Below are 12693 nucleotides of genomic sequence, written 5' to 3' on the forward strand. Positions count from 1 at the left end.
TAAAAAATGTTTTAGAGAACTGGAGTGGAGAATTATGAAGCCTGAGGATCTAAAGAGGATTTTTTTTTTTAATATAGCTAAATTTTTAACAATGGTGAGTGAAGTCACAAATGCATTAAGGCTGAGATTGTGGGAAAAGCACTGTCAGTTCAAAGGTCAGTTCAGAAGCTACGAGCAGGCTGCACAACTCTTGGGCTCATGAGCAGACTCCAGGACCCGTGCGCAGTAGGTGCCTTGAAAGGCAGCACTTCCTTCCCAGAATCAAACACCCAGCCAATTATATAAATCTAAGAGTGCACCATTTTTGATGCCTCTGGATCCTGCTCTGATTGCATAGGACGAGTGGATTCTACCTCCTAAATTCATCTCTCATCTGTCCACCACCTCTCTCCCCCTCTAAATTTCTTTATGGCGCCGCTTACCATCTGTTATGAGCTGAATTGTGCCCCCACCCACCCCAATTCCCATCTTTTTAGCCGTAACGCTCAATAGCTCAGACTGTGCCTGTATTTGGTAACAGAGACTTAAAAGGGTGACTATCTTCAAATGAGGCTCTTAGGGTGAGCTCTAGCCCAGTCTGACTGCTGTCCTTACAAAAGAAAATTTGGACACACAAAGACACACCAGGGGCACATGTACACAGAGGAAAAACCATGGGAGGACACACGCCACCTTACCTTGGGCTTGGGGGCCTCCCCATAAGAACCATAAGAAAATGAAATGCTTATGAAGCCACCCAGTTTCTGCTTTGTGATGGCAGCCTTGGTGGACTAACATACCATCTGTTATAGATCAGATAATTTCCTGATTATTTGGTTTTCTTTTTAGTCTCCTTCACATCAATGGAAGTTGCCCATGAAGGCAAAGAATGAATCTGTCCTGCTCATTCCCATGAACCCAGACTAGCGCCTGGCATGGAGAACATGCTCACTAAACATACTGGATGGCGAATGGATGTCTTGCCACCACCCTGGTCCAGGACACACCATCTCTTGCATGACTCCAGAACTGTCCTCCTGACTGGCCTCCTGATTTCTTTATTCTTTTCTTTTCCTCCTTCAACCCATCCTTCACAGAATGGCCGAAGTGATCTCTTAACAATTAAATGAGATCCTATCCATCCCCAGCATAAACCCCTCTGGTAGTACTTCCCTGCACTTAGGTTCAAATGTAACCACTCAACAACCATGCTCAGGGCCCGGCTTCCGTTTCACCAAGAAACACCTTCCTCCATGCTCCCCCTCCACGATCCCCATGCCCAGGATACTCTGGCACTATCAAAGTGACTCCCCTGCAGGGTCTCACCACTTCCCGTTTCCTCTGCCTAGATGCCCCCTCCCTGAACCTTCATAGAGTGAGCTCCTTCTATGACTTGGATCTCAGCTCAGACCACATATTCGAAGACATCTCCCCGACCACTCTACCTAAGGAGCCCCTCCACATCCTAGTCCCTCACATTTGTTAGATTCCTAATACTTATCACGATCTAAAATCACATTAGTGATTTAATATTAGTTACCTATTCAGTATTTTTTCTCCCTCTGGAGTGTGAACTCAAGTGGGCCTTAGGAAGCCTCCCTGCGAACAAAGCTAGTGAAGGTGATAGAATCCCAGTTGAGCTGTTTCACATCCTAAAAGATGATGCTGTGAAAGTGCTGCACTCAGTATGCCAGCAAATTTGGAAAACTCTGCAGTGGCCACAGGACTGGAAAAGGTCAGTTTTCATTCCAATCCCAAAGGCAATGCCAAAGAATGCTCAAACTACCACACAATTGCACTCATCTCACACACTAGCAAAATAATGCTCAAAATGCTCCAAGCCAGGCTTCAACAGAATGTGAATCAAGAACTTCCAAATGTTCAAGCTGGATTTAGGAAAGGCAGAGGAACCAGAGATCAAATTGCCAACATCTGCTGGATCTTACAAAAAGCAAGAGAATTCCAGAAAAACATCTGTTTCTTCCTCATTGACTAAGCTAATGCCTTTGACTGTGTGGATCACAACAAACTGTGGAAAATTCCTAAAGAGACGGAATACCAGACCACCTGATCTGCCTCCTGAGAAATCTGTATGCAGGTCAAGAAGCAACAGTTAGAACCAGACATGTAACAATAAGCTGGTTCCAAATTGGAGAAGGAGTACGTCAAGGCTATATGTTGTCACCCTGTTTATTTAACGTTTATGCAGAATACACAATGTGAAATGCAGGGCTGGATGAAGCACAAGCTGGAATCAAGATTGCCGGGAGAAATATCAATAACCTCAGATATGCAGATGACACCACCCTTATGGCAGAAAGTGAAGAGGAACTAAAAAGCCTCTTGATGAAAGTGAAGAAAGTGAAAAAGTTGGCTTAAAACTCAACATTCAGAAAACTAAGATCATGGCATCTGGTCCCATCACTTCATGGCAAATAGATGGGGAAACAATGGAAACAGTGACAGACTTTATTTTCTTGGGCTCCAAATCACTGCAGATGATGACTGCAGCCATGAAATTAAAAGACGCTTACTCCTTGGAAGAAAAGTTATGACCAACCTAGACAGCATATTAAAAAGCAGAGACATTACTTTGCCAACAAAGGTTCATCTAGTCAAAACTATGGTTTTTCCAGTAGTCATGTTTGGATGTAAGAGTTAAACCATAAAGAAGCCTGAGCTCTGAAGAATTGATGCTTTTGAACTGTGGTGTTGGAGAAGACTCTTGAGAGTCCCTTGGACTGCAATATCCAAGCAGTCCATCCTAAAGGAAATCAGTCCTTAATATTCATTGGAAGGACTGATGCTGAAGCTGAAACTCCAATACTTTGGCCACCTGATGAGAAGAACTGACTCATTAGAAAAGATCCTGATGCTGGGAAAGACTGAAGGCAGGAGGAGAAGGGGACAACGGAGGATGAGATGGTTGTATAGCATCACCAACTTGATGGACATGAGTCTGAGCAAACTCCGGGAGCTGGCAATGGACAAGGAAGCCTGGCATGCTGTAGTCCATGGGGTGGTAAAGAGTAAGACACAACTGAGCATCTGAACTGTCTGAACTCCCTCTGACCATCTGCTAAGTATACACCATGGGGACAAAGACCTATCTATCTTGGTCACTTGAGTATCCCCTGTGTCCAGCAGGAGTTCCTGACATATAACTAATGCTCAATAATTGACTATTGAAAGAAAGAATGAATAAAAACCCAAACTGGATATGAACGGAGCATGCAGAATGGGCTTTGGCTAGGCTCTGGTCAACTCAACATGACTCACGATAGATCTCAGAGGACTATGTGCACCACCAATATTTGTATGTAGAGTTAAATGGGATTTTCCAATTCCAGCCCCTATCACAGAGTTCTCATATTTTGATTTCTGGGAAGTTTAAGCTTAAGCCTCCTAAGCATCTGGGCTGAACTCAAATGGAGCACATTATGCAAGAACACAGTCAGGGGCACGTCTTCCTGAGTTCTGTCGCATGGCCCATTTGCTTGGTAACTGGCTCTCGGCAATTCCATAACCAAGTCATCTACTCTCTCCTCAGCAGGGGGAGTATGAAGCTGTCAGAAAAATCCTAAACTCAGAGGCAGCCCCGATGGGAGGAGGATTCCAAGAGGAGCCATGAGACTCTGAGGGTAGACCCTCCAGAAAGCTCTTGCCCATGGAGATTTCTCCGAGAGAAGGAAGCGTGTGGCTGCAACAGCAAACCATGGACGGTGTGAAGAGTTCAGGCAGAGCCAAGACTGAGACAGGAGACAGGGTCAGGTTGGCTGTCATGGGGAAGCAAAGGTTCCGTAGAGGACAGAGTTCTGGGATCCCAGGAGAGAGAACCAAGCCGGATCCTTCGGGGGAGAGCCCAAGGTCACCTACTAGAAAGACCTAGTGCAAGCGTCCTGCGCAGGCCAAGCAGTAGGCAGCGGCTGGATGCAGCTCCAAGGATGGGGTGCGGGCAGGGCTTGGGGAAAGCAGAAGGCCTGTCTCAGAGAGACTCGCTCAAAACTGGGGGCTTGCAGGCCCAGGATGGATGGGCTTGGGCCTACCTGGACTCACTTGCTGAGCTTGTCCCCCAAACACTGAACTCTCACAAGGGGGCTGACTCTCAGGCCCACACACATGAGCCTGGGTAAGCCGCTTGCTTCCAGAAACAAGGGCCAACCCTGGGGAGCATAACGCCAGGCACTGGAGAGGGAGATCTCAAGTGGTGGCTAGAATGTGCCATCAGTAGATTATGGGATTGCAAACCTGAGTCACGGAGAAGCAATGGGGATGGAGATGAAGTTGACAGGGACAGCCTGTAGAAATTATATATAGTCCCAAAGCCCCAAACACCCCCTTATCCATCCTTGAATGCTTTATAGTTCTGAACGAGATCCAGGCAATGCAAAGTATGTGAGGCTAAGTAGACCACATGTACAGCAGATATCTCCTGAAGTGGTCTGAGGTCAATAATTATTCTCCAATGGGCAGCAGATGCGGATATCCAAGATCAAGGGAGACGGAGATTTCATCCTTGTAAGAGGGACTCCTAAGTATATCCGCAACACAAAGGTAGATACCTCAGGCCAAAGCAATGGAGAATCATCTGATAGAATGTCAGCATTCCTGAGATGCTGGCTGACTTCTAGGAAGGACGTGTCTCTTGCACAGACCCCAAACACAGTTACCCAAAATGTTGTCTTGCCAAAGCCCCTTGGAACTCAGCTCAAATTCCTCTAGAGATGGTGCTCTAAGACAACAGGTCAAACAATGTCACTGGAGTGCCAGGAAGAAGTGATGCCTGAGCCTGTGACAAATTCACTTCAGTAGAAGTGCAAAGAATCAGTCCAATGAAAGCAACATGGGGACCTCCCAGTGTGGGGACTCCAAGTGGCTAAGACTCCACACTCTCAATGCAGGGGACCCAGGCTGAAGCCCTGGTCAGAGACCTAGATCCCACATACCACAATGAAGAGTTTGCATGCCACACTAAGAGTCAGCACAGCCAAATAAATACCTAAAATAAAAAGTATGGCAAAACCAATACAATATTGTAAAGTAATTAGCCTCTAATTAAAATAAATAAATTTAAATTAAAAATAAAATAAAAAGCAACATGGATGGGGCAGAAATGAGAACAGCCTCAAAACGGGAGGAACGAAAGGCATCAAAATACAGGACATATGACATCTCTTGAGGGAATAGCAAACTGCACCAGAGCCCATAGCGTGACTTGTGGCTTTAAGCAAGAAGCAGAGAAAGGACCCTCCTAGGAGTTAGTTACCTGATACCTGCCAAGGAACTAATGGGAATCTCCAGTCTGCAGACACTAGCTAATGGGGCTGGCAACCTAGCCAGCCCTCGTATAGGCTACCTTAATCCATATGCACACCCCTTTGATTATAATATCTCCATCAAATGTCACAAGATATGATGCGCTTTCAACTACCTGTACCCAGGACTGGTCCCCTCTGAGATGTATATAGTGAACCTGGGACCCACAGTTTCTTGCTCAAATACATTCAAATATCTTAGCCTAAATACAGTAGAGAGAGAGAAGTTTCAGTGGAAATGGTCTGGGCATGGAGTAGAATGCCTTTGAGAACTCTCAACCCTGTACCATAAGTACTAACCACTGTGAAAAATCTCTCCCTACGCCTACACAGAGTTGATGAGGGTGTTTAAAATTACTTTTAAAGAATTAATAGCTTAGTGGTACTTTTCCCTGTGAGTGAACAGTGTGCTAATTTGCTCAGTGTTTTTGGTGTCGGTTCTTTTTTTAAGACAATTGCACAAGATTCTATCCAGAGCCCTCTAATTCTTCCACTTCAGTGGTCTGAATCCCACTAATAAACAATCAGGACTTTAGACTCCTTTAATAATGAAGAGAGATTCAAACGAAGATGTTTTGCCACTCTCTGCAAATTCCTGGAGGTGCTTGCCTGTTGAACAGGCCAGCGAAATTATGGATTTATTCAGGACTGATTGCATTGAGTATGTAAGCATTTTTTGAAGGATTAAAAAAGAGAGAGAGTGAGAGATGTTTGTGAGCTGAATGAATAGCGGGGATTGCAGCCTCCAAGCCACATGAAACAAGGCTGTGCTTAGAGCAGGGAAGAGACTTACTGCATGGATGGGCAAGGACCCGAACCTCGTCCACAGCGATGTAGCCAGGATGGCCCTTCAGAGAGACGGATTCAAATATCACCTGCAACACACAAGGCAGGAGTCAGTTTTGCAGAAGGGGTCGTAGGCATTCATCACAGCTGTCCAACCTCCAAACAACTTATGTTCCAGCTTCCGACTAGAACTATCCAAAGAGGTCTTGTATTAGGCTAGGATATTACCTTGGCAATTGACATGACTTTTCAAAACAAGGTAAAAAGGTCACCTTCTGGTGACCAGCAAAAGAAGAACCAGCCACATGGAACATTTCTAATGGCTTTCAGAAATAACCCTCAGATAAAAGGAAAACCACCCAAACTTGGCCTTGAAACTTCAATATGCACCTTTTTCATTATTGTTTCAAGTAAAACACAGAGAAGAATTACTTCCTACTATCTCCACTTTCTTATGCAGGGTGAGGGAGAAGCCATTATAAGCCAAGAATGGTTTACCTTGATTTGATTCCACATCCTCAAGGAATATAGTCCATCTGAATGACCTTATAACATCCCTTAAAAATAAGCCCCACACACAACTGTTGCTATCCAGGAATCCATGGGCAACAAGTTCTTTGATCCTCCATTCTGACTCCCACCCGAACTGCTTACTTCAGTAACCAGCTTGTCACCCAATATCCACCTTCACAAAGGAGATGTGACCATCTGTGTGGACAGCATGACCAATGCCCTTGATGTCCCTAAGTCCAATGGCCTCATCTTCCAATCAGCTTCAGCCCATGCACTCACATGCATCCTCCGCGTGCCCACACTCACCTCCATGTGCACACACTCACCTCCACGTGCCCACACTCGCCCCCACATGCCCACACTCACCCCCACGTGCCCACACTCATCTCTGCATGCCCACACTCATCTCCACGTGCCCACACTCACCTCCATACCCTCAAGCTCACCCTCCACGTGCCCGCACTCGCCCTCCATGTGCCCACACTCACCTCCACGTGTGCACACTCCCCTGCACATGCCCACACTCATCCCCACAGTCCCACACTCACACCCACATGCCCACACTCATCTCTGCGTGCCCACACTCACCTCCGCATGCCCATACTCACCTCCACGTGCCCAAGCTCACCCTCCATGTGCCCACACTTGCCCTCCACATGCCCACACTCACCCCCACGTGCCCACACTCACCTCTGCGTGCCCACACTCACCTCCATGTGCCCAAGCTCACCTTCCACGTGCCCACACTCACCCTCCACATGCCCAAGCTCGTCCTCCATGTGCTCCCACTCGTCCTTCACCCCACACACTGGAGTTTTCAGCTTCCTGCATTTTGGCACACCCACACTCCTCTCCCAACTCATTCCCCTTAAATCTGCTTCTTTGGCACATATGGTACCCTGGGTCTCAGCTTTTAGAGACTGTATGCTGCCTGGACATCTTTGTTTTAATCTCAACAAACACACAGTCCCCTCAGTCTGTCAAATAATCACCCACATCCATGGCACCTAAAGCCCCAATTCCTCATTTTGCTGTTGGCAAGTCTATTGCAAAACTGCTTTCTCCACCTCTGTATCCCCACACAAATGTCTCCCTTTCAAGGTCACCTGCCCTACAGATAACCACATCACATCTTTATGAAACAAGAGGACCACAGAAGGGCTGACCTCTAACTTCCTACCCATCAGCCTAACCTTCATGGGTCAGATGACTACACGCCAACCACTGTCCTCTCTGCAAGGTGCGGCCCAGCGCCCTTCTACCTCAGCTGTGTTTCCCAGCTTCTTGGTTCTCTCTCTTCATCCCTTAGCTCCAAACCCTCCCTTTTATTCCTGACTCGGACAAACACAGATGCTTGGATTTCTCTTCCTCTTTAAAAGCTACCCTTTGGCAGCAGTAGTATTTACAGTCCAGTTGTGTTTCAATCACATTTACATTTTTTCAACGGCCTTAATTATACTCCCTGTATACCTCCCAGCTTCTCAGTGCAAAACTTCAACCCCGTCACCTGCACTTTGTCCTCGACACCACCCCCAACATCGATTCAGGGAAGACGCCAGCAAGCTCTTAGTGGTGCTCTTACCACTTACATCCGATAGATATATTTCAATCTTTATCTTACTTTAAGAAGGAAAATAGTACGGGGCTTGGGTTCTGGGTTAGGATGCCTGAGTTTTAGTCCTGATTGTATCACCTTGTGTGTGTGTCACCTTGTGTGTGTGCACCTTGTGTGTGTCACCTTGTCTGTGTACCACCTTGTGTGTGTACCACCTTGTGTGTGTACCACCTTGTGTGTGCACCTTGTGTGTGTCACTTTGTCTGTGTACCACCTTGTGTGTGTCACTTTGTCTGTGTACCACCTTGTGTGTGTCACCTTGTGTGTGTCACCTTATGTGTGTCACCTGTGTGTGTCACCTTGTCTGTGTACCACCTTGTGTGTGTCACCTTATGTGTGTCACCTTGTGTGTGTTACCTTGTCTGTGTAACATCTTGTGTGTGTGTCACCTTGTGTGTGTCACCTTGTGTGTGTACCACCTTGTGTGTGCCACTTTGTCTGTGTACCACCTTGTGTGTGTGAACCTTGTGTGTGTCACCTTGTGTGTGTACCACCTTGTGTGTGTACCACTTTAAGCAAGTTACCTTACTGCTCTGCACCTCAGTTTCCTCATCTGTAAGTATAGTGTCTACCTTGTTAGATAATTATTCATGTTAAGGGACTTAATATACTAATTTCTGTAGGAAAAAAACAAAAAGAAAATATAACGAACACAGAAAATGCATTTAAAAGAAATAGCATGAAAATATTCAAATTTGTGTAGTAAAAGTGATAAAAGTAAAAAAATTCTAATGTGTTAATAAATATAAATAGGTTAAAACAAAGAAAAGCTCTCAGACTGTCTAAATGAACAAAGTCTAATCACATAAGATAAACACCTAATACAGAATGACTCAATAACCTTAAAAATAACAAACCAAAGACATAGGAAAATACAAACAAACAGAAAATTATTGTTGTAAAAATAATGCTAAAGCATCAAAGTATAGTTTAAATTTAAAAAAATATAAAAACCACAAAAGATCATATAATAGGCTCACATCTAACTTCAATAAATTCTTCAAAGAGGAAACTATACAGGCATGGTTCTATATATTTTCTAACCAAGTTCCCTAAAGCCATAAACTAATGACAAAAGCTTAAAAATCAATTTCTTAAAGTTGAAATATTGTATATTTCTTAAAAACATAATAACTATACTGTCAAAGTATGTTTTGTTAACAAAAGTCTGAATGAAATAAAATTAAAAGTCAAATGGCAAGTTGAGAACAAAATCTGTAATATATATGCCAGCTGAAAGGTAAATATTCTATTCTGTGTAAAGAATCCTTGAGAATCATCAAAACAAATAAACTCTCTAAAAGAAAAATCAGCGAGTTCAGCAGGTTATTCACAAAAGATGAAGCAGGATTGGTAATGTTTAATGAATGTACTGTTTTTAATGACACTAGGGAGATTATGGCAGATGAATGTTTTCATCTTAACCCTTTCCTAGATTTTCCAAATTCTCTACAATAAAAATGAGCTTCTTTTTATTTACAATAAAAATTAAGTGCTTTAAAGTGTATTACATTTTCATATCTCTCTGCATATTATACTACCCCTGTGTCATGTACCATAACTAACTCCACTACAACAGCTATCACAGCAGAGTGTAAATGCCTGTTCATGAATGATTTCATCCTATAAGCTCTAAACCTATTGGGAGCAGGAACAGTATCTCATTCAATCATATTTACAGAGACTCTCCTCTGTACCAAAGACTGAGGCACTTGCGGGGAGGGGCTAAAAAGTGAACAAGAAGCTTAGGGCTCTAGCTCTGATAAACTTCACATTTCATACATAGAAATGGAAATTACACAGATAAATAAGGAAATTAAATTCATTTTGTGATTAAGTATAACTAAGTGGGAGAGGGTCTACTTTACTTAGAGTAGTCAGGAAAGAACTCTAAAAAGGTGATAATTAAGACGAGACCAGAAGGATGAAACTGGCAAGTTAAGGAAGAGGTGGTGGATGTGCAAAGACTCTGAGGCAGGAAAGAACTTGAGGATGATTTGGGAATATAAGAATGAGACCCTGGTGTGGCTGGGATATAGCAAGTAAGCTAGAGAAGCACAGGGCAAGGCTGGATGCTAGCTGCAGGTCAGATGACACGGAGTGCTTCAAACTTATGGGAGTTTGAAGTTTCTGCTATTACGGAGGCATTTGAAACTGGAAAGTGACATAATTTACATTCAGAAAAGTTCATTCTGGCTATTCTGTGGACATTGACTGGGGCAGGAGGTGGAGCTTGAGCAAGAATGAAATTGAACAGTTGGCTACAGTAGCGGTCCGATCAAAAGATGAGTATGGCTTGGACAATGGTGTTAGCCATGAGGAATAAAGATGCTGATGATATGAAAGATATTTTCAAGGTAGAGATGAAAATAATTGCTGCTAGATTAAGAGGGGAAGAGTGAAGAAAAGAGAAAATACAAAGAAGATTCTTCAGTTTAAGTCTTGAGCTTCTAGGCTGATTCTGGTGTTATTTATTAACACAAAGAAAATGAATGTGTGTGTCTCTGGGCACATAGGCTGAGTTACACCATAATTTTTTTTCAAGATGCCAACTAAACATCTTAATGGACATCCTGAGGAAGCTGATATTGTATTTTGAAGCTCTTGGGTGACCTAGGACCAGAGTTACAAATGTGGTAGTATTGGCATCTAAATGTCATTTAAAGCTATACAACTAGATGAGGTCATCTTGGAAGACAGAGTATACAGTTCAAAGAAGAGGACCAGGGCCCAAGGCCAAGTGTGGAAAGCCCAATAGAGGCTTTCTTAGGATGGTAGATATTGGAACATGGTTTTAGGTAGAGGGGAATGAGTCAGGGAAGCAGCATGAAATACAAGGGAATGAGGAGTTGATGGAACAGATTCTAGAGGGGACAAAAGTCAAACGTGGTCAGGTTACTGGTGGAGTTACCGGTACTGAACACAGGGGGACCTCACCAACTAAGATTGAATAATAACAAATATAGAGAAATAAAACCATAGTAACAAAGGTCAACCACGTTAATCTTTTATTAGTGGTGGTCTCAATCTAGCCTCTCAACAACCCTAAGCGGTGGGGCCGGCTAAATTACCAAAGCTCAGAAAAGAAGCCAGAGGCAGGTAGGAGGGCTGAGACCCTGGTCTCCTGGTTCACAGCCAAGTCCATTACTGAACTTTATTGGAAAGCAGTCCAACTCTCATTTTTAACCAAAACACTTGGTTAAGCAGAGTTTTGACTTTTTTTCCAGTTACTCAAAGTTCAACTCTATTAATACTCTTCTAACACTCTGCTTCTCATGTCATCACTCAGTATGCAACCTATATCATAATTATTAACAAATATTCCATGAGCGAACCCAAGGCTGGTCATGAGAGAATGGATGTGTGATAGTGACACATACATCTGTTCACTGCTCACTGTCCTTCCTGTAGCAGAAATAAGTGCCGGGAGTCGGTGAGGCATTCCACTCACGACAAAGGTCATGAGGAAGGAGGCTCGGCATACGCAAAGGCGGGATCGAGCCTCAGGAGTCCCCCTGGATATTCTCGAGCATCTACCCCGCAAAAACCAGAGTCTGCCTACTTTATTGCTTTGTGCTCTCACCTCTGACTTTACTGGGGGCTGTCCCCAACCACCATCTCGCTCTCTCTGACAAAGAGTTAACTTACAGCTCCAATTAATAAAAGTTCCTGGGCAACTAGGAGTGTTTAAATCCAAACCCCTCAGATGGCTCTCTAACTCGCCTGACAAGTTTACCCAGACTCCTACAGCTATGCATTCGATTGTTTACAGTCTCCCAGCCTCAAGAGGCATGGGAAGCTTAAGATATTCAAATAGCTTAGAGCCTCTCAGAGAGTTAGAAACTGTCAGAATAAAACTAGTAAAAGATTTCATTGATGAGCCAATGCTTGCTGCCAAGTTTCCACATCCTCTGTATTGTATCCTTGAATGTGTATTAATTAATATAGTTGGTATGTAGAAAAAATAAGTAGTGGCCTTGGTGTTAGTAACTTTAAACCCTTAAGGTAATAAATTCTTTCCTTTGTTGTAAACCCATTATACATCCGCCCTATAGGAATGCAATTTTATCTTCGGAAGATGGTGCCAAACCTTAAAATAATTACTCTTAGAGAAAATAAGTCTTTGTTGATAAGTCTTTGTCAAGAGTCATAAAATGTTAATAGGCCTTCTGGCCAGAAGATGATGTAAATCACCTAAACCATTTGTATACGATAAATTTGCAGGAAAGAAACCCTGGTTTTTGATAAGGATCAAAGACTGCTGACTTTGCATCCCCTATTATCCTCTATGTGTAACTTAGGGTATAAAAGCCCCTGTTGAAAATAAAGCTACGGGCCTTGCTCACCAACGCTTGGTCTCCCCATGTCATTCTTCCCCTCAATTTCCAGCTGAGTCTCCATCTGGAGCGCGGATATCCTCTGCAACCATTTATTTGCCTGGGCTTCTAAGACCCACTCGAGAAGGTGTCTAAGGTGGGGCACCTA

The 12693-nt window shown here is 43.8% G+C and overlaps 1 protein-coding gene across 7 annotated transcripts in view; it reads right to left on the reverse strand.

Annotated features, from left to right (window-relative positions):
• The window catches only part of PTPRT (protein tyrosine phosphatase receptor type T), a 1153310-nt gene that overhangs the window by 717985 nt on the left and 422632 nt on the right, over positions 1–12693 (reverse strand). For all 7 annotated transcript variants that reach the window (XM_070381763.1, XM_070381762.1, XM_070381758.1 and 4 more), the window contains exon 4: positions 6088–6169. In XM_070381763.1, the coding sequence (XP_070237864.1) occupies positions 6088–6169 (82 nt within the window). The remainder of the gene's footprint in view (positions 1–6087; positions 6170–12693) is intronic.

Source organism: Bos mutus, chromosome 13 (genome assembly GCF_027580195.1).
Source record: "Bos mutus isolate GX-2022 chromosome 13, NWIPB_WYAK_1.1, whole genome shotgun sequence".
Taxonomy (NCBI): Eukaryota; Metazoa; Chordata; class Mammalia; order Artiodactyla; family Bovidae; genus Bos; species Bos mutus.